Raw genomic sequence first — 22,065 nt, 5'->3', positions numbered from 1 at the left:
CTGTTTTCAGATGTGATTTCTGGACTAGTTTTGTATTTAGTTCAAGACAGCTTTTGATGTAAAGCATTTTGAGTTGCAGTTACCATATGAACTGTGCTATGCAAATAAAGTTGTCACTATTATTGTTATTGTTGTTGCATAAAATGCATATGGAAACGTTATGAAGGTAAAAAAAAAATCTGAATGTGTAGAATAAAGTGATTTTGATAAAATATTACAAGTTTAAGCTCAGATTTGGTTATTTGTCCTGATGGAACTGCACGAGTAGTGAGGAAAGTTGAATATTCTGATGATTCTTTTGGTTTTCACCATTTCAGGCTCTGATAATTGGTATAATTTTATAAAGAAAATCTGCCTTTCAAACCCCTGTCAGGTTAATTCTGCCATTAGATGTCATTAATTTCCTACATTTTGCAGCCCTGACCTCAGACACTGCTGATTATTCGGCCCCTCATTCATTTCAGTGAGTCTCTCTGCTCTGGTAGAGGCTCATGTGGACGACACCTTCTTTTCTTTTCACCAGCGAGTCTTCAGAAGGTGTCGTTACACTGAAATCCCTTCAGACATTCGGTCGGCCCTTTCACCTCCCACTCAGCCGCTCAGTCGGTCGCCAACCTACACATCTGAATGCGTCCTGAAGTATTTGTGTCTGTGTGCGTGGAAGCAGCTCAGAAAACAGGATAATTTGTGAGGTTGTAGCACAACGTGACCCAAACAGTCGCCTTCACGCCTTCATCTGTAAAGAGAAAGTCTAGAACCTGCTGAAGCTCTGCAGCGAATCAGAAACAACCGGACGAAACAAGACGACCAGGAGAAACCGCTGCTGTCTGAAATCCTCTAATTTAATCATTTATCAGGATGTGTTCAAGTGCGTCTGTGATAAAAGACACACATGATGATTTAAATCTTGTCCTAACAACTGTGGAAAATGTTCAAAGTGGCTCATAAAGTGACTTTTTGTTGATAGAAGCTTAATTTAAGAGTTTCAACCAGATTCCAGACAACAATATGATTAATGCTTTCTGAAATAACTAAATTAATAAAAGTCGACCAAATTAATTGTTTGATTTGGTGTGCAATATTTCAGTTTCATGTGCAAGACTTCACTATCATGTGCAACATTTCATTATATTTGAAATAATTCAATATTATGAGCACTTTGTGCAATATTTTATCATGTGTAATATTTCATCTTCATGTGCAACATTTTATTTTATATTTCAATGTTTAAAATTCAGGTAAAAAATGTTTTTTTAATCTCTATATTTATTTTTTATTTTAATATTTATAATTCATGAGAAATATTTTATTTTTTATTTTAATATATCAATTTCATCTGCAATTACAATTATAATATTTAAAATTAATGTGCAAAAACAATTTTTTAATTTAATATGTAACATTCATGTGCAATATTTTATTTTTTATTTTAATATGTAAGATTCATGTACAATATTAAATTTTTATTTCAATATTAAAAATTCATGCACAATATTTAGTTTTTATTTCAATATTTCAATTTTATATGCAATAATTTTTGTTTTGATATGTAAAATGTATGGGTAGCATTTTTTTCAATATTTAAAATTCCTGTGCAATATTTTATTTTTAAAAAATAAATAATAAATAATAATTTAAAATTAATGCGCAAAAATATTTTTTAATTCAATATGTAGCATTCATGTGCAATATTTTATTTTTTATTTTAATATATAAAATTCATGTACAATATTATTTTTTATTTCAACATTTAAAATTCATGTGAATTTTTATCTCAATATTTAATTTTTAATTTTAGTGTTTAAAATTCATGCACATTGTTTTATTTTTTATTTCAATATTTCAGGTTCATATGCAATATTTTTTATTTTGATATATAAAATGTATGTACAGTATTTTTTCAATATTTAAAATTCCCATGCAATATTTAAATTTTATTTCAATATTTAAAATTCATGACAAACATTTAATTTTTATTTCCACTTCATATGCAGTATTAATTTTTTATTTCAATATTTGAAAATGTGTAAGATTTTAATTTAATGATAAATATTTCTTCTTAATGTGTAATACTTTAATTTCCTGTGCAATATAAATTTTACATACAGTATTTTGACTTTACGTGCAGTATATTAATTTGCAACATTTCAGTCAAATGTGCAATATTTCTATTTTTTCTGCAATATTTCTATTTTTTATGCGTGTTTTCAGCTAAATGTATTATATATCATTATCATGAGCAATATTACTTCACTATTTCAGTGTCACTGGCAGTTTTACTTCATATTTACTGGATTAATGTTTCATGGGAAAATTTTTATTATTTCATGTCCAGTAATACAATTTTATGTGTGATATTTCAATTCCATATGCAGTAATTTAGAACCACATGCAGTACTACTGTTTCATGTTCAATATTTCAATGTAAGGTGCAATAATTCAGTTGCATGTTCATGTTTTTTTTCTTTCCAGGGCAGCAATTCAGGTTCATGTGCTATGATTCAATTTCTATCATTAGCATGTGCAACATTTCTGTTTTATTTGCAAGAATATCATGGATTTTATGTCAAATAATTAAATTTCATGTGTAATATTTAAATTTTACACGCAATATTAAAATTTTGAATAAAGTAATCTGATAATATTTCATTATGTGAACTATGTCATTATTATGTACAACATTTAAAATTTATGTTTAATATTTCAAAATCATGTGTAATGTTAGTTTACAGTCTCAGAGTTACTGCATGTGTTACTTCTTACTTTTCTATTCTAGTCTTATTTGACCTCATTTGCTTTTATTTTCAATAATCTATTGCACTGATATCTTATAGTTTACTTTTTTAAATTTATCAGACTCTGCATGTATTGTTATTCCATGTCATTTTGTGTGTCATTTAGCACAAGAATTTAATAAAATACCATCTTATCTTGAAAAAATTCCCCTCAAATCATAGCAAATCAAGTTTAAAAATAGAGACAATGCCAAGATAGAGATAAATAAATGGAATAAAACAATTCATGGAAGATGATTAAGTGTTTGTCTTTGTGCGAAATCTGCAGCTGCATAAATAATCAATCTCCAGATTGGAAAAAATAAAACAAAACACATGAATATTACAAATATGCAACTGCTGTATTTTTGTAAGGCATTCTGACAAAATTTCCTGCAAAATTAAAAGCTAAAAGTGAGCACGACTTGTAGAGAGTTTAAATACGGTTGGTTTTTTAAATATTTATTGGTGGAATTCTGTAACTGCTGCATATTTTCACAATAATAAATAAGAAAATCTTTGATTGATCCCACTGTAGGGAAACTTGCAGTGCAAAAGTGTAGCAAAGATTAACATAAACTTGAAATACACATAAATAATAATGAAAATCATGCAGATTCTTCCGTGAGTAGAAAATACAGCATGTAACACTGAGCTGATGTGTTTCCAGCAGCAACAAAAATCCTGATTTTCTGTCCTGTGAGAGACGTCAAAGCAAATATTAAGGTCAGGAACAGACCAGCATCCTCTGCAATGTTTTGTTTCTGCAGCAAAATTAGAATCCTGAATCTTTTCAAGCTGACAAGAAAGATGTTAAATAGATGCAGATAGAGGTATTTTTCTGCTGGATTCCTAATTTCAACCTTCATTTCGCCGTCCAAGGGTTTAATTTACTCCTTTTCTGCCTGTTTGAAAGAAAATCCTCGACTGTAAAACGTGTGAATCTCAGCTCATCTCAGCTCATCTCAACCAGCGTCCACATATTCTGCAGCAGTTATTGGAGTTTATCGAGTCTGAACTGGGCTAGAGAAACACTGCAGGGCTGAAATGGAAGATCAGCAGCCTTCAAACTGACTCTAAACTATCCACAGGGACAAAATTTAATTGGTTTTAATGAGAATGTGAAAGAAACGCTGCTGGAAGTAAAGGAATGACACAAAAATCAACAAGTGTCAAGACATTTAAATTAGACTAATAAAAATAAATAAAAAAGTGAAAAACAGGAAGCAAAAAATATGTTAAATGTTAAATATGTTTAAAAACTGAAAATAATGACAAATATCTGCAAAATTATGCTATTTTTAGCTGATTTAAATACAGTAAAATAGTCGAACAATTAATTGGTATTTCTAAAAATACAGATTTTAAATGAAAACTTTATGTACCATTCATTCTTCATTACTTCATGTAAATTATTTTAAAAAATTAATTTAACTAAACAGGTGAAATCTGTAAAATAACAGCTAAAAACCATCATTTCCCATTTTCCAATTTTTTTTCCAAAAATAATGTCAAATATTTGAAATTGACAATATCATTTGTGGATTTAAATGCAACAAAGTGTTTAATGTTTTGAAAAGAAAAATTACTAATAATAAATTAATATTTTTCTGTGATTTTACAAGATATTTTCTGTAATTTAAACAAAACAGGTGAAATCTGAAAAATAACAGCTAAAAATATTATTTTCCATTTTTCAACTTTAATATAATTAATTTTTCTTTCAAAAAAATGTGTCAAATATATTAAATTAACAATCTTATTTGTGGATTTAAGAATAGTTAAAGAGCATACTATTATTTATTTAAGAATATTTTTTGTTTGCTTGTTTTTTGCATTTTTAAAATGTAGATTAATATTTTTGTTTTGGTGATTTTATTTGATATTTTCTGTAATTTCAAAAAACAGAGGGAAACTGTAAAATGGCAGTTTCAAGAATTATTTTCCATTTTTCAGCCCTAAATTTACAGTTTTTCTTTCAAATAAGAGAAAATGTCTGAATGAATATTTTTGCTGATTTTAATGTAGTAAACATAGTCCATTTGGTTTTAAGGGAAATTTGCAAAGTAACAGTTAAATATACATAATTTTCCGTATAATAATATTTGTAAAATAACCATTTTTAGACACAGATACAGTAAAAAAAAAAAAACATGAAAATTTGCAGTCAAATGTTGTAAAAGCAGATTTTTTTAAATATATAGATTTTTGATGTTATTTACAATTTTGACTTTTTTAGCGGTTAACATGTAAATTAATACTCTTTTCTGTGATTTTATTGCCTTTATTTTACCACTTATTATATGCAATTTGAACAAAATACACAAAATCTTTAACATAATAGTTACAAAATTTTATAAAAATTCTTAATGTGCATAATTTGTCTTTTAATAACAGCAAATACCTGTAAATTTACAATAAAACTGTAATTTAACAGTAAAAGAAAGGAGATTCTACATGGGATTTGGACATTATTTACAGTTTTGATCTTTATTTAAGGGTTTTTCCTGTGATTTTACTGAATATTATAAATAATTTAACAAAATAGGTCAAATCTATAAAATATGAGTAAATTAGGTTTTTTTTGTTGTTGTTTTTTAAAAAAATAATTCTAAACAGTTAAACATTCATTTTTACAGTCCAGTCTGTCCTGTTGATCCTAAACGACGCTTTGAGTCAAATCTGAATCTTTTTACTCACGAGTTCCGTCGAAGTGGTTTGCGATGGAGTCCAGGAAGGTGTTTTGTGGCGCCAGGAGACCTTTCATCACCGGCATCTTCTCCGAGTTACAGAAAAGCTGCTCTAGTTCCTCAGGAAGAAGCTCACAAAGAAGCACGACGGAGCTGCATCTTTCAGGTTCCTCTGCAGCCTCCGAGTCTCTGAGGAAAGTGTGATCGCTGCAACTCGTCTCTGTGATTCCTGCCTCTCTCCTCCCTCCTCTTTGCTCTGAACCATCCCCCTTTTTAGTCCACGTCTCCTGCTGCCTCACACAACTTAGCAGAAATATAATAGGTTCTCTTCTGTCGGAAGGAGACTGGCGATGCTGAGACGCTCTGAAGTTTTTCTTTTCATTAAACCTTCTATCGAGATCAGAGGTCAAGGTGATGAAATAAAGAACCGGACTGCTCTGTTCCTGCTTTTTCAGCATCACAGGAGGAAGTCAGCTCAAGAAAACTGACGATTCAATATGAGGAAATTCTAGATTTTGCACCAGATCAGCTTCAGAAGATGCAGATTTGAAAGGCGAGTTATGGTTTAAAGACCTAACTGAAAAAGGAAATGACGTCATTTATCAGAGGGAGAAACTCAGACTCCATCTTGTCACTGATTCTGAATCTCAATCTGCAAAATAAGCTCATATTTTAATGGCATTTTTACTCAGTTTTATTAGAAACTGAACAGACTATCTGCAGATATTTGTTCTTTTCATTTTTGTGACCACCTATTTAATATTAAAGTGTTCTACATGTCTAGTTTTCACTTTGCCAAAGAAAGTGGCGGAGTTATGTGACGATCAGCATACATTTGTCCTTCCGTCTGTTAATCTGTCTGTTTGAGGCTGTTTTGTGTCTTTTTTTGGTCATTTTGCACCACATTTTTGTCCTTTTGTGTGTCGTTTTGGTTGTTTTGCATTATGTTTTCTCGTATTGTGTGATTTTTTTGTGTCTCTTTAGAAGAGTTTGTCGCTTTTCCGTCATTTTGTCTGGCCTTCGTGCTTTTTTGTGTTCCTTCTGTCATTTTGTGTTTGTTTTATTACTCCGCCAAGGAATGTGGCAAAGTTATCTGTCCATCTGTCTGATAGAAACATTACTCAAAAACAGACAAACGGATTTGGATGAAATTTTCAGGGAAGGTCAGAAATGACACAAGGACCAAGTGATTAGATTTTAGCAGTGATGCGTCTTATAATCTGGATCCACGGATTTAAGAACTTTCCACTGAGATAGCGGCAACTATGACAACAATTGAACACTACGTCAGCTGCCTGCTGACGATCACATGATTGTGATCCTACTACACATCGACCGCTGCAGACTTATGAAGACTTATCGGTCAGAAATGATACAAGGAACAATTGATTAAACTGAGGGAGTGTTTCTGTCCCATCAATTCCCGTGGCTCACTACATATGTAGCTGACACTATTCAGTATCTGTACAGAACGTACACATGCATAATGCTTGTGCTCAGTGCAATGTCAGGGAATGAACAGTCTTGGAGGAGTACTGCGCTCTGAGTGCTTTTCTTTTTAATTGATGTGACAAGCCGTGAGCGTGTGTGAATACGTTTTTGCCAGGATGTGAAATTAACTTTTTAAGTCACTGACAGATATGTCCAAATGTGATTCATTCCGTAGTAAATTGGCATTTAGTGCCTTAAATCTACCAACAACTTCATGCTAAACCAGTATGTGGCTGCTGCTAATTTCCCATTGTGGTGTGTGAGCTTTTAGGTAAATGAGTTGGAGCCTGTTAAGGAATTAGTTTCGGAATAAATATTGTAAATTACAATGTTGAAACATGTTCTAAAAGCTGAAAAAAAACTGCATCGTTTTTGCAATTGTCACTGTGTCCTGCAATTTCATCGCAACAAATAGCTTAAAACACCGCAACTTTTTAGAAAAGCTGCTGCAAATTCAAGCATTTTAGGATGCAACAATCTGGAAAAACACAAAAATCCTGGAGAGACTGGCTTGAGCAGGAAGGGTTAAGGGCCTGACAGTCGCCACATCAGGGTTTGAACTTCTGACCTTCAGATCTCTAGTCTGGAAACTTAACCGTTGCACCACCACTGCCTCAAGTTTTATTTTTGTTCATATTCAACTCAGTCATAATCAGAAATTATTTGATCTACTTGTCAAATATTACAGATTCTAAATCAACGTCATGAGAAATTACAGTGAAACATTCAGGCTTTTATTTTAAATAGCTCCTCAGAACAGCCTCAAATTTGTGAGAAACACCTGCTGAAAGTGGGTCAATGAGTGATTTTTGAACTGTTTTTATCTTGGAAACTATTTGAAATGCCCAGCAAAATTTTCCCAGACGCCATTTCAAATATCTGTAATTTATCTTAAAAATATTTCAAGTAAATCTGCAGAATTACCCATGTGTAAATTACACAAAGAGATGTATTAAATCAAAACTCTGAATTAAAATTCAGCATCCTGGTGAGAAAAATCTGAAAAGTCCTTCAGATATTTCCAATCTGCAGCTCTAAACTGATTAAACTGAGGCAATAGAAGAAGAAAAAGTCTGAAAATCAGCAACGAAACAAAAAATAAATGACACTTGCCTGAACTAGGATCCAACAAAGATTCAGACAAATTGGTGGTTGAAGGAGATAAATCCAGTTCTGCTCACATGTCGAACAGGAAATTGATAAAAATCCATCTTCTTGCAGCCAAAAGTCACTCAGTTTATTTTTATACAACATAAATTTAAAGTAAAAATGACCAGAAACGTGAGGAATCTGCTCTTTTTTGCGACTCTCACTCAGTTTTTCCTTCATGCTGCTTCCATTCAGCTCACAGGTGTTTCTGATTTAACTCCTCCCTCTTTTCCAGGTAGAAATAAAAAGCTGTTCTGAGCATTTTATTTACAATTTCTGCTATTAAAAAAAAGATCCATTAGAGAACTATGAAAATCTGCCAGCAACTGAACAGATTTTCATTTTTTAAAAAATACTATGTTCAAAAACTGTAAAAAGATCATAATTTTAGGTTTACACATTCTAAAAGGAGAAATTATTATTTGTAAAGGAAGAGATAAATGTAAGTAAATTGATACCATTATTTACCACTGTTTAAAATCCTTAATATGCATCATTTTTCTTTGAAATAATAATAATAATAATAATAATAATAATAATAATAATAATAATAATAATAATAATAATAATAATAATAATAATAATAAATGTGTGTGTGTGTGTGTGTGTGTGTGTGTGTGTGTGTGTGTGTGTGTGTGTGTGTGTGTGTGTGTGTGTGTGTGTGTGTGTGTGTGTGTGTGTGTGTGTGTGTGTGTGTAAAATAACAGTTTAAAAGATTATTTGACATTTTTCAGTCCTTGATGGACATATTTCCTTAAAATGATTGAAAATGATGGAAAATCATGTCTTTTCTGATTTAAATGGAGTAAAAACAGATTTTCTTGTCAAACATTGTAAAGAAGAAATTATTTGCAGAAATATTTTTTACATGAACATTATTTACAGTTTTGTTCAGTTTTTTGCTGTTGTTTTTTTTTCAGTCACCATGTAAATTAACATTTTTTTTCTATGATCTGTAATTTCAAAAACAGGAAAATCTGCAAAGTAATAGTTAAAACATGACGTGTGTATTTCTTTTCTGTAGTTTTACTAGTTATCTCTAATGTAACGAAATATGGACAATCTGTACAACACCAGTTCATTTTTTAAAAATATTTTTGCTAAAATGCAGGCAGTGTTGACACAGAGGAGAAAAGTATTCCATACCCTCTATACTTTTTTCATATTTACAAATTACAAACGTAAGAAGCAAAATTCTGTTTAAAAAGAAAAAAAAATATCCACTCCTTGATGCAAACAAAAAACCATGAAGGACTCAGTTGTGATCAACAGACATTTAAAAACAATGTAGGTATTTTTTTGGCCGAACTGCAGGCAGCGTTTACACAGAGGAGACAGGAAAAAGGTATTCCATACCTTCCACACTTTTTCACATGTAAAAATACAAATTTGAGTCACAAAATTATGCAAAAAACAAAAGATTTTGTGGTTTTATTTACAGTTTTGATCTTTATTTAAGGGTTTTTCCTGTGATTTTACTGAATATTATAAATAATTTAACAAAATAGGTCAAATCTATAAAATATGAGTAAATTAGTTTTTTTTTGTTGTTGTTTTTTTAAAAAAAATAATTCTAAACAGTTAAACATTCATTTTTACAGTCCAGTCTGTCCTGTTGATCCTAAACGACGCTTTGAGTCAAATCTGAATCTTTTTACTCACGAGTTCCGTCGAAGTGGTTTGCGATGGAGTCCAGGAAGGTGTTTTGTGGCGCCAGGAGACCTTTCATCACCGGCATCTTCTCCGAGTTACAGAAAAGCTGCTCTAGTTCCTCAGGAAGAAGCTCACAAAGAAGCACGACGGAGCTGCATCTTTCAGGTTCCTCTGCAGCCTCCGAGTCTCTGAGGAAAGTGTGATCGCTGCAACTCGTCTCTGTGATTCCTGCCTCTCTCCTCCCTCCTCTTTGCTCTGAACCATCCCCCTTTTTAGTCCACGTCTCCTGCTGCCTCACACAACTTAGCAGAAATATAATAGGTTCTCTTCTGTCGGAAGGAGACTGGCGATGCTGAGACGCTCTGAAGTTTTTCTTTTCATTAAACCTATCGAGATCAGAGGTCAAGGTGATGAAATAAAGAACCGGACTGCTCTGTTCCTGCTTTTTCAGCATCACAGGAGGAAGTCAGCTCAAGAAAACTGACGATTCAATATGAGGAAATTCTAGATTTTGCACCAGATCAGCTTCAGAAGATGCAGATTTGAAAGGCGAGTTATGGTTTAAAGACCTAACTGAAAAAGGAAATGACGTCATTTATCAGAGGGAGAAACTCAGACTCCATCTTGTCACTGATTCTGAATCTCAATCTGCAAAATAAGCTCATATTTTAATGGCATTTTTACTCAGTTTTATTAGAAACTGAACAGACTATGCAGATATTTGTTCTTTTCATTTTTGTGACCACCTATTTAATATTAAAGTGTTCTACATGTCTAGTTTTCACTTTGCCAAAGAAAGTGGCGGAGTTATGTGACGATCAGCATACATTTGTCCTTCCGTCTGTTAATCTGTCTGTTTGAGGCTGTTTTGTGTCTTTTTTTGGTCATTTTGCACCACATTTTTGTCCTTTTGTGTGTCGTTTTGGTTGTTTTGCATTATGTTTTCTCGTATTGTGTGATTTTTTTGTGTCTCTTTAGAAGAGTTTGTCGCTTTTCCGTCATTTTGTCTGGACTTCGTGCTTTTTTGTGTTCCTTCTGTCATTTTGTGTTTGTTTTATTACTCCGCCAAGGAATGTGGCAAAGTTATCTGTCCATCTGTCTGATAGAAACATTACTCAAAAACAGACAAACGGATTTGGATGAAATTTTCAGGGAAGGTCAGAAATGACACAAGGACCAAGTGATTAGATTTTAGCAGTGATGCGTCTTATAATCTGGATCCACGGATTTAAGAACTTTCCACTGAGATAGCGGCAACTATGACAACAATTGAACACTACGTCAGCTGCCTGCTGACGATCACATGATTGTGATCCTACTACACATCGACCGCTGCAGACTTATGAAGACTTATCGGTCAGAAATGATACAAGGAACAATTGATTAAACTGAGGGAGTGTTTCTGTCCCATCAATTCCCGTGGCTCACTACATATGTAGCTGACACTATTCAGTATCTGTACAGAACGTACACATGCATAATGCTTGTGCTCAGTGCAATGTCAGGGAATGAACAGTCTTGGAGGAGTACTGCGCTCTGAGTGCTTTTCTTTTTAATTGATGTGACAAGCCGTGAGCGTGTGTGAATACGTTTTTGCCAGGATGTGAAATTAACTTTTTAAGTCACTGACAGATATGTCCAAATGTGATTCATTCCGTAGTAAATTGGCATTTAGTGCCTTAAATCTACCAACAACTTCATGCTAAACCAGTATGTGGCTGCTGCTAATTTCCCATTGTGGTGTGTGAGCTTTTAGGTAAATGAGTTGGAGCCTGTTAAGGAATTAGTTTCGGAATAAATATTGTAAATTACAATGTTGAAACATGTTCTAAAAGCTGAAAAAAAACTGCATCGTTTTTGCAATTGTCACTGTGTCCTGCAATTTCATCGCAACAAATAGCTTAAAACACCGCAACTTTTTAGAAAAGCTGCTGCAAATTCAAGCATTTTAGGATGCAACAATCTGGAAAAACACAAAAATCCTGGAGAGACTGGCTTGAGCAGGAAGGGTTAAGGGCCTGACAGTCGCCACATCAGGGTTTGAACCTCTGACCTTCAGATCTCTAGTCTGGAAACTTAACCGTTGCACCACCACTGCCTCAAGTTTTATTTTTGTTCATATTCAACTCAGTCATAATCAGAAATTATTTGATCTACTTGTCAAATATTACAGATTCTAAATCAATGTCATGAGAAATTACAGTGAAACATTCAGGCTTTTATTTTAAATAGCTCCTCAGAACAGCCTCAAATTTGTGAGAAACACCTGCTGAAAGTGGGTCAATGAGTGATTTTTGAACTGTTTTTATCTTGGAAACTATTTGAAATGCCCAGCTAAATTTTCCCAGACGCCATTTCAAATATCTGTAATTTATGCTAAAAATATTTCAAGTAAATCTGCAGAATTACCCATGTGTAAATTACACAAAGAGATGTATTAAATCAAAACTCTGAATTAAAATTCAGCATCCTGGTGAGAAAAATCTGAAAAGTCCTTCAGATATTTCCAATCTGCAGCTCTAAACTGATTAAACTGAGGCAATAGAAGAAGAAAAAGTCTGAAAATCAGCAACGAAACAAAAAATAAATGACACTTGCCTGAACTAGGATCCAACAAAGATTCAGACAAATTGGTGGTTGAAGGAGATAAATCCAGTTCTGCTCACATGTCGAACAGGAAATTGATAAAAATCCATCTTCTTGCAGCCAAAAGTCACTCAGTTTATTTTTATACAACATAAATTTAAAGTAAAAATGACCAGAAACGTGAGGAATCTGCTCTTTTTTGCGACTCTCACTCAGTTTTTCCTTCATGCTGCTTCCATTCAGCTCACAGGTGTTTCTGATTTAACTCCTCCCTCTTTTCCAGGTAGAAATAAAAAGCTGTTCTGAGCATTTTATTTACAATTTCTGCTATTAAAAAAAAGATCCATTAGAGAACTATGAAAATCTGCCAGCAACTGAACAGATTTTCATTTTTTAAAAAATACTATGTTCAAAAACTGTAAAAAGATCATAATTTTAGGTTTACACATTCTAAAAGGAGAAATTATTATTTGTAAAGGAAGAGATAAATGTAAGTAAATTGATACCATTATTTACCACTGTTTAAAATCCTTAATATGCATCATTTTTCTTTGAAATAATAATAATAATAATAATAATAATAATAATAATAATAATAATAATAATAATAATAATAATAATAATAATAATAATAATAATAATAATAATAATAATAATAATGATAATAATAATGATAATAATAATAATAATAATAATAATAATAATAATAATAATAATAATAATAATAATAATAAATGTGTGTGTGTGTGTGTGTGTGTGTGTGTGTGTGTGTGTGTGTGTGTGTGTGTGTGTGTGTGTGTGTGTAAAATAACAGTTTAAAAGATTATTTGACATTTTTCAGTCCTTGATGGACATATTTCCTTAAAATGATTGAAAATGATGGAAAATCATGTCTTTTCTGATTTAAATGGAGTAAAAACAGATTTTCTTGTCAAACATTGTAAAGAAGAAATTATTTGCAGAAATATTTTTTACATGAACATTATTTACAGTTTTGTTCAGTTTTTTGCTGTTGTTTTTTTTTCAGTCACCATGTAAATTAACATTTTTTTTCTGTGATCTGTAATTTCAAAAACAGGAAAATTTGCAAAGTAATACTTAAAACATGACGTGTGTATTTCTTTTCTGTAGTTTTACTAGTTATCTCTAATGTAACGAAATATGGACAATCTGTACAACACCAGTTCATTTTTTAAAAATATTTTTGCTAAAATGCAGGCAGTGTTGACACAGAGGAGAAAAGTATTCCATACCCTCTATACTTTTTTCATATTTACAAATTACAAACGTAAGAAGCAAAATTCTGTTTAAAAAGAAAAAAAAATATCCACTCCTTGATGCAAACAAAAAACCATGAAGGACTCAGTTGTGATCAACAGATATTTAAGAAAAAAATGTGGAATTTTTCAGCTGAACTTCAGGATGTGTTTACACAGAGGAGTAAAGTACTTTATACATTCCATACTTTTTCATACTTACAAATAAAAAATGTAAGCAGCAAAATTCTGTAAAAAGCAAAAAAATCTCCACAATTTCCTGCAAACAAAAAACCATGAGTGACTCAGATGTGATCAACAGTCGCATCACAAAAATTCTGCGAATATTCAGCTGAACTGTGTTAAAGTAGCCATGAATGAGTACAGACATGATGTCATCTTTAAGTGTTTTTTTTAATTACATCACAAATCCTTTTACATTTCTGTACATCATGAGAAATATTCTTAAAGTTCTCACACTCACAGTTCAAAGAAAAAACACTAAAATGTTTCTACATGAGTAAAAATTGTACATTTTGTGCATTAACGGTGAGATTTCTCTGCTGGAATCTAGATTTTCAGTCCCAGTGAAGTTGCTCTCAGACAGGTAAAGGTGTGCTGATGGGGGTTCTGCTCCGGTCCGCCCACTCCTCGGTTCTCCTCCCCACAGTGAGGATCCCGGCCGCCTGGTTCCTGGAGCCCTGCAGCAGCTGGTGGAGGCGGTTCTGCAGCCGGTGCTCGTCCTCGGCCCGCTTTCCCAGCGTCAGGATGCCGGCCGAGGCGTCTCTGCTCAGGGTTCCTGTGGTTCCGGAGCGACACAGCAGAACGTAGAGGCGACACGAGCGACCCGGCTGTCGGCAGCACTCGGACACGGTGTGGGCGTCGCAGGTCAGCTGGGACAGCAGCAGCATCAGGACCAGAACCAGGACCTTCTGCTCAGGGACAAAGATGAAGAGTTCAGAACATCCACTGGAGCAGCTTCAACAGAAATCACTATTTATCAGCTGGTCTGTTAAATCTGGCAGTAAGGATGTCAGAAAAACAAACAAACAAACAAACAAAACAGTCAAACGTGTCATTAGAAATCTTTTCTGATTTTATTGTTCATCATCTGTAATTTAACCAAATTTGGAAAATTTGTAAAATAACAGTTTAAGCAATTTACTGCCATAAAAAGTAGTAATAAAAGCTATATATACAAATTGTATTTAAAAAATATAAAAAGTAATTATAAAAATTATTTTAAAACTAAAAAATGTACCTACAATAACTATAACCATATATATATATATTTCAAAAAATGAAGTATCTCTAAAAGCTCTATTAAAAACTATAAACATGATACAAAAAATTATATAAAAATTATAACATTAATAATAAAAATATTTTTAAAAACTATTTAAAAAAATTTACAAAAACTGTATAAAAAATTATAAAAAGCAACTACAAAAATTATTTTAAAAACTAAAAAAGAAACTATAAAAACTAGATAAAATTTTTCCTTAAAAAAAAACTATAAAAAGTAATTATGAAACCCAAATGCAAAAACCATATAAATAACTATATAAAAAGTAAAAAAAAAAGTAAAAACAATAAAAACAATGATAAAAAGTAACTACAGAAACAAACTTTGTTTTAAACTATAAACGCAACTAGAAAAACTGTGTAAAAATTTTTTGAAAAAAACTGTACTGTAAAAACAAAGAGGATCCAAGTACACCAGAAAAAAAGAAAATAAAAATAAACAGTGGAATAATGTAACATTCAAAACAGCAAAAATTCTTCCTTTTTTCCTGTGATTTTACTATTTTTTTAAATCTGGAATTTAACAAAACAGGGAAAATGTCTAAAATATCAGTTTAAGGAATATTTTTGCCATTTTTCAACCTTGATATACATAAATTTTCTTTTATACAGCGGCAAATATCTGTAAAATATTGACTGTTTTAGCTTATTTAAATACATTTTTAGGAGATTTTAATAGTTACTTTTTTTGCAGTCAACATGTAGATTAATACTTTCTGTTATTTTACTTTTTAATTTCAGTAAATAAACAAAATCAGTAAAATAACAGTTTAATGCATCTTTTATATATTTTTATATTTCAACGTTGATATACATAATGTTTCTTTCAAATAAATATCCATAAAATATTGACAGTTTTAGCTGATTTAAATACATTTTCATCAGAGTCTAATATAGTTAACATACATTTTTGTGAAATAATGGAATATATATGTAAAATAACAAATATAATTGCTGGTTTAAATACAGCAAAACAGTGTAATTTTATAAACACTGTAAAAGAACAAATTATTATTGATAAAACGACACATTTCTGATTAGAAATTATCTGCAATTTGACAAAATAAATAAAATCTGTATAATATCTGTACAATAAATGAATCATTTTAAATTTGTAATATTTCTTTAAAATACTGGCAAACATATTACAGTATTGTGTTATTGTGTTTTGCAGTGTATGTAAGAATCAAGAAAGTGCCTTTCAGTCTGCTTGGGTGAAGCCAAAAGAAAATGAAAGTAAAAGAGGTCTCACCCTGTTGGGCGTTTCCATCCCAGCAGCGTTCTGGATGTTGGAGCTGAACCACATCATCTTCTGGATCCTGTAAAACTGGACTCCCAGATGGAGAAACAAGCTGCTTTTATAGCGTCCTGCTTCGTCCACACCTTCAGCCTCTGGACGTCATTCAGACCAAACACAAAACCACTAATTCTCTTGTCTTTTATTGTTGTCAGGCCATTAATTAGCTCCAGATCATCTCCGGGGCATCCTCAGGTATGTCTTTGTGGCCACATGCCCACGGTTTATTAAAAAATACCGTTACCATGAGTCTCAAGTCAATTAGCTAGTGTGTCCACAAGACATGACAAAGCACCAGCCAGCGATGGCCTTTCTCAGGGCTAATGACGAGCTAACAAAAGGCCATGTTAATGAGGTCTCTTGGGCTTTATTCTCTCCGCTAACACATCAGGAACAGTTTGTACTTCTTCTTACGCGTTTATCAGCATCGTACGAGGACACGACTGAGGATGATACTCAGTAAGAAAATCAGGATGAACTGTGTCCACGAAATCCTCGAAAACTTGCAAAATCTGGATAAAACTTCATTTTCTTACTATTTGTTGCCATCTAATGGACAACAAGAAGCACTGCTGTAAATCAAGATTCATAACAAAATAAATGGCCTGAATCCAGTTTATTGGGAAGTGATTTAAATTTAATAGGAAGGTCTTGTGCAATGTCATCTAAATTAATGCCATCACTTCTAAACTGAACAGCAGGTATTTTCAGTGATGCAAAATAAAAAAAAAAACCAACAGTTTAGATTGACGATATTACAAATTTAGACCGTACAGTAGGAACTAAATGCAACTAAAGTTACTAAACCTTTCACCATTAACCCTCGTGTCGTCCTGCAGGTCAGAATAGACCCGGTTAAAAGTTTGAAAATGTGGAAAAAAATATATTTTCACAGTGAAACTTCTGATTTTTGGGAAATCTTTGAACATTTTTGGTGGAAAAAAGAAATGTTAAAAATGTTTAAGAACATTCACAAAAAAATCTACCGAAATCCAGCGAAATTCGCTGGATGTTGGTTGATTTTTTGTGAATGTTCTTAAAGAAAATATTAGAAATTTTACTGATATATATGTGATCACTTTAGATGTTTTTAGGATTTTTTGGAAGATTTTTAGTCTTTTTTAAAAAAAATTTACAAGAATTTTCTTGCCACATTTGAGAGATTTAAAAAAAAATTGGAGGAAAACTTTTAAGGAATTATTGGAATTTTCTTCCTGAAGGTTTTGCAAATTTTCAGAAATTCGGCAAATTTTTTTGCTGAATTCTTGGATTTTTTCAGACAAGGAAACAATATTTTTTGGTGCCTGTAAATGAGGACAACAGGAGGGTTAATATGTGCTTTCGAAACAATGGTAATCATATAGAGCACATTATATAAAAACGATTGTCCAACATAAAATGTTCATTTTTCCTATGTATGGAAACTTATGGCCCACCTTGTAGTTTCATTGATAATTGATTTGGGGGCCTGTATTTTCAATATAGTCTTTCTAAATAATTTGTTTTTGATTGTTTGAAAGACGAAATACTCTACGGTTCGATTCCAAATCATTTGGCATTTAAGTGACATAGCCCAGGGGTTTACCTGCTTCTGTTGCACATCTCTTTATATCCCCATTTATAAGTTATTAAGGATCAATAAATGCGAGGAGGCGGGATAAACAATGAAGCCAGTTTTAATGGGCCACTTAAAGGAGCTCTTACAGAATCCACTTTAAAGTGAAACACATGTCAGGTTGTGGTTTTGACCGTCGTGTTGTGGCGTTAACTCTCCGTCCCACATGCACCAGCTGTCCTGATCAGCACCACAGAACACAACAGGTGTCAAATCACTGTATACGTGGAAGTAATGTTTAAAAAAAGAATATCCATAAAACTAACGACAATAATTATATCCGTAATATCTGAGAATTATTATTATAGCAATATATGTTCCCTTCGTACAATTTTACATACAGTTTACATCTATAGTCACTTGATTTTTATTATTTTTTTAATAACTGACAGCAGTATCGTGTTCCTGTCGATCTTCAGATGTTCCAGTTGTGATTGGCTGGTGAGCTCCACCGAGGGGAACCGAAACACCGACTCACGTGACGTCATACACAAAAAGCCCCGTTTATGGAGGAGGTCCAGTGAGGATGAAGAACTTAAACTCTAAGAAATGACTCTAGAAGATCTGACATCAGTGTGATGGAGCACATCGACAGCGGCGGTTTCTACTTTAGCTCTAAAAGCTCCCTGGTTTGTGCTGAAATGTGACTCCTACCGAGCTCGGCCTATCGCGGAGCTGCTCTACTGTCTGTGCACTTCAAATCAAAAAATGGCGTCCTCTTCGGAAATCAAAAGTCATGCCTAAGGAGTCTGTGAAAATGAAAAAAAAAGGCAGATTTGTGGCATTAAACTGCCAGTGTGAGGTAAAGCCTGTACCCACAGAGCAGAGTGCATCAACTCATGAACGCTTTTCTATGCAGACGACTGGTAGCAGCTGCTGCCTGTTAGCTTCTCACAGCAGGGTCGGATCCCAAAGAAACTCCAACCAGATCTCCTCAAAATCAGCTGATTCTTTGTCTGCAGTGACTTTAGTTTATTTACTGAAGCCTTGCAAAGTTTTACCTTCATACTGTGAATACTTTCTGAGTTACAGGGCCTTAAAGTACATAAAAGTCTGACATTTTGCGATTTTTAATGGACTTTTTCTCCATCATTTCTGAGCCTCATAACTTCATCAGTACAGCAGATAGACAAATGACATTTTCAGGGCTGAAAAACACTTAGAAAATTGCACACAGCATGAAAAATGAGACACAAAATGACAAAAATGGCAAACAAAATGACCACAATTAGAAAAAAATTCTCCCAAAGACTTAATAAAAAACATGAAATTGATGCAAAATGACAGAAGAGGAACAAAAAAATGAACAAAGATGAGAAAAAAAATAACAAAAACCAGACACAAAATAACAAAAATAAGATGCAAAATGGCCAAGTCCAGGTGTGACAGTCTAAACACTAAATTGTCTAGACCTTGTTCTGACCAACTACCCATCACACATGCTGATATGAGTTGAAAGTTTACCCAGAATGCACTTTCCCCCCCTAAACTTGTCCATAATGACGCACAAACTGTGTAAAATGACTCAAAATATGTCCAAAATAACTAAAACTCACCCAAAATGATCAGGCATGTCTCTTAAGTTGCTCAATTTTTGCCCAAAATGACAAAAATTCCTCCACAATGACGCAAAAATGATCAAAAAGTGTGTAAAAATGCTCCTTTCATTGCCTAGAACGTGTTCTGACCAACCACCCATCACACATGCTGATATGAGCCTTGAAAATCTACCCAGAATGCACTTTTTAGTGTTTAGATTGTGACACCTGGATGGATGCAAAACTGATTTGTCGTTTTGCATCTCGTTTTTCTTATTTTGTGTCTTTATGTAGTTTTGTGTCGTCTTCATCATTTTTTGTCTCTCTTCTGTCATTTTGCATCGGTTTTGTGTGTGTTTGGGACAGATTTTGCTGTTTTTGTAATTTTGCGGCTGTATTTTACTTGTTTTGTTTCCGTTTTTTTAAATCTTTTGTGACATTGTGTGTCTTGTTTTTGTTGTCAAGTATGATGTCTAGATAGCTTTAAATGCTTTATCTGTTTGTGACCTGAAACTATGACACATCCTTTAATACTGATGGTCAAAGTTGGTTGTAGAACAAATGAACAAAACTCAGATTCAGTGTTTGGACTGTGACACCTGGATGGATGTAAAACTGATCTGGCTGCTGTTTTTATCAGAATTTAAATGTATTTTTCATGTCATGTCTGTAAAATGTGATTCAGGATTTCATTCTACTGGAGTCGACTGATAATATTTGTATAATAAGAGGAATATTTGTAACTAAACTACTTGCAAGTCATAGAGACTTTAGGCATCATACTAGTTGACTATTTTTGCTGTAATTCATGCAGCCACCAGCAGATGTCAGTCAAGTTACATCTAACGCATGAAACTTAATTTTTATCAGCTGTGGTTGCAGCAAATCACTTCATGTAAACATGTTTTTACAAACTTTTCTCTTGCCACTGACATAGACAAAATGCTGCTGAATAAAAACCTGATTTAGTTTTCAGATTGTGACACCTGGAGTGGAGGGAAAACTGATGTATTTGGTGATTTTCTATCTTGTTTTTCTTATTTCGTGTCATGTTTTTGTTTTTTTGGTTCATCTTTGTCATTTTGTGCCTTCTTTCTGTCATTTTTAATCTGTTTTGTGTGTCTTTGGGACAGTTTTTTGTTTGTTGTGGTCATTTTGTTTGTCTTTTTTGTAATTTTGCATCTCTCTTTTCTCGTTTTGCATGTCGTTTTTCTTATTTTGTGTCTTGTTTGTTTTGTTTTTTTTGCTTTGTGATTATATTTAGGCATTTTCTGTCTTTGTTTTTCTTGTTTTCTGTCTCATTTCTGTCAATTAGTGAGTCGTTTTGAGTGCTTTATGCATCTTTGGGACACTTTCATCTCTTTGTGACATGATAAATCCCATAATATTGATGCTCATAGCTGTTTTTAAGAAAAAACCTGATTTAGTTTTCAGATTGTGACACCTGGATGGATGTGACACTGATCTGGTGTCAGTTTTTACCAGAACTCAAATGTGTTTTTCATTCTAAAATGTCATGAGTCTACCTGCTGCACTGATGAAGTTCTGAGTCTCAGAAAGTGAAAGTCAAATATTGACAGTATGAAGGTAAAACTTTGTGAGGATAAAGACTCCTGTGAGATGCTCTGATGGATCCTTCGTGGATCGACCCCTGGAGAAGACAGAAGCTATGTAAACTTTCCGGCTCAGACGGACCATTCTCTCCTACATCCGGTTTTCGATGCTGCTTCTAAATGTGTGGCTCAAAGTGTGACGTCTCTCTCAGACTCTCGTCTCGCTTCTGACCCTCCGAACTTTCCTCGCCATCATCATCCCCCTGATCCTCTCCGCCGCCTCCTCCAGCTCCTTCATCTTCTCCTCTTCGGTCGCCTTCTGGCTTCCGGCCTCCGGCTTCGGGTCGGGTTCTCTGCGGGTACAGGCGGCGGGTCAGCACGATCCCGCCGGATTATCGCCGACCAGATCCTTCTCGGGGATGCCGTCGAGGTTTCCCGGCGACCTCTGGACCTGGGGCTGCGGCATGGGTGGAGGCTGGGGGTAGGCGGGAGGTTTGGAGAGGGTTTGCAGCAGAGGAAGAGGAGACGGGAGCTGGGGATGAGGGTGGAGGTAAGCCTGAGGAGCGGTCTGGAACTGGTGCAGGACTGGGAGCTGCAGGTTGGGCTTGTTCTGCTGCTGCTGCTGCTGCTGCTGCTGCTGCTGCTGCTGCTGCTGGAGGATCTGTTGGGCCGGCTGGTGGTGATGGTGGTGGTGAAGCTGAGGAGATGCAGCTCCGTTCTTACTGAGGCCACAGGACTGAGCTGCACAGTGGATCTGACGCAGAGTGTCCAGAGCTTCACTCTTAGCGTGTTTCAGCAGGTCGGCCTGGCCCTGAAAAAACACAGAAATCAGAAATACTTTACTTTGGTGTTCACAGCTCATTCTATCAGCACCATTAAAACCATCATATTCCATTAACCCTCGTGTCGTCCCACAGGTCAAAATTGACCCGGTTTAAAATTTGAAAATGTGGAAAAAAGAAAATATTTTAACAGTGAAACTTCTGATGTCCACATTTTCAACATTTTTGGGAAATCTTTGAACATTTTTTGGTGGAAAAAAAGAAATGTTAAAAATGTTTCTTAAGAACATTCACATAAAAATCAACCAAAATCCAGCGAAATTCGCTGGATTTTGGTTGATTTTTATTTTAAACATTAGAAATTTTACTGATATAT

At 33.7% G+C, this 22,065-nt stretch overlaps 3 protein-coding genes across 3 annotated transcripts in view; all 3 read right to left on the bottom strand.

The window, feature by feature from the left end:
- kcnh4a (potassium voltage-gated channel, subfamily H (eag-related), member 4a) overlaps window positions 1–5,829 on the bottom strand; it is a 28,706-nt gene extending 22,877 nt beyond the window's left edge. Inside the window, exon 1 of the mRNA XM_035940895.2 lies at window positions 5,475–5,829. Coding sequence (XP_035796788.2) covers window positions 5,475–5,550 — 76 coding nt within the window. The 5' untranslated portion in view covers window positions 5,551–5,829. The remainder of the gene's footprint in view (window positions 1–5,474) is intronic.
- An 8,165-nt stretch (window positions 5,830–13,994) lies between these two features.
- hcrt (hypocretin (orexin) neuropeptide precursor) lies at window positions 13,995–17,704 on the bottom strand. The gene is made up of 2 exons (XM_023294070.3): window positions 16,157–17,704; window positions 13,995–14,531 (listed from the first exon to the last, which is right to left on the bottom strand). Exons 1-2 carry the CDS (start codon window positions 16,211–16,213, stop codon window positions 14,199–14,201), a joined length of 390 nt encoding a protein of 129 aa, XP_023149838.1. The 5' UTR covers window positions 16,214–17,704; the 3' UTR covers window positions 13,995–14,198.
- Window positions 17,705–17,861: 157 nt separating this feature from the next.
- The window catches only part of plcl5 (phospholipase C like 5), a 104,913-nt gene continuing 100,709 nt past the window's right edge, over window positions 17,862–22,065 (bottom strand). Inside the window, exon 6 of the mRNA XM_023288587.3 lies at window positions 17,862–21,718. Coding sequence (XP_023144355.2) covers window positions 21,281–21,718 — 438 coding nt within the window. The 3' untranslated portion in view covers window positions 17,862–21,280. The remainder of the gene's footprint in view (window positions 21,719–22,065) is intronic.

The sequence above is a fragment of the Amphiprion ocellaris genome, chromosome 19 (genome assembly GCF_022539595.1).
Source record: "Amphiprion ocellaris isolate individual 3 ecotype Okinawa chromosome 19, ASM2253959v1, whole genome shotgun sequence".
NCBI classification, from domain to species: domain Eukaryota; kingdom Metazoa; phylum Chordata; class Actinopteri; family Pomacentridae; genus Amphiprion; species Amphiprion ocellaris.
The sequence above is the reverse complement of the archived record's forward strand: the minus strand, read 5'-3'. Positions and strand labels throughout refer to the sequence as shown.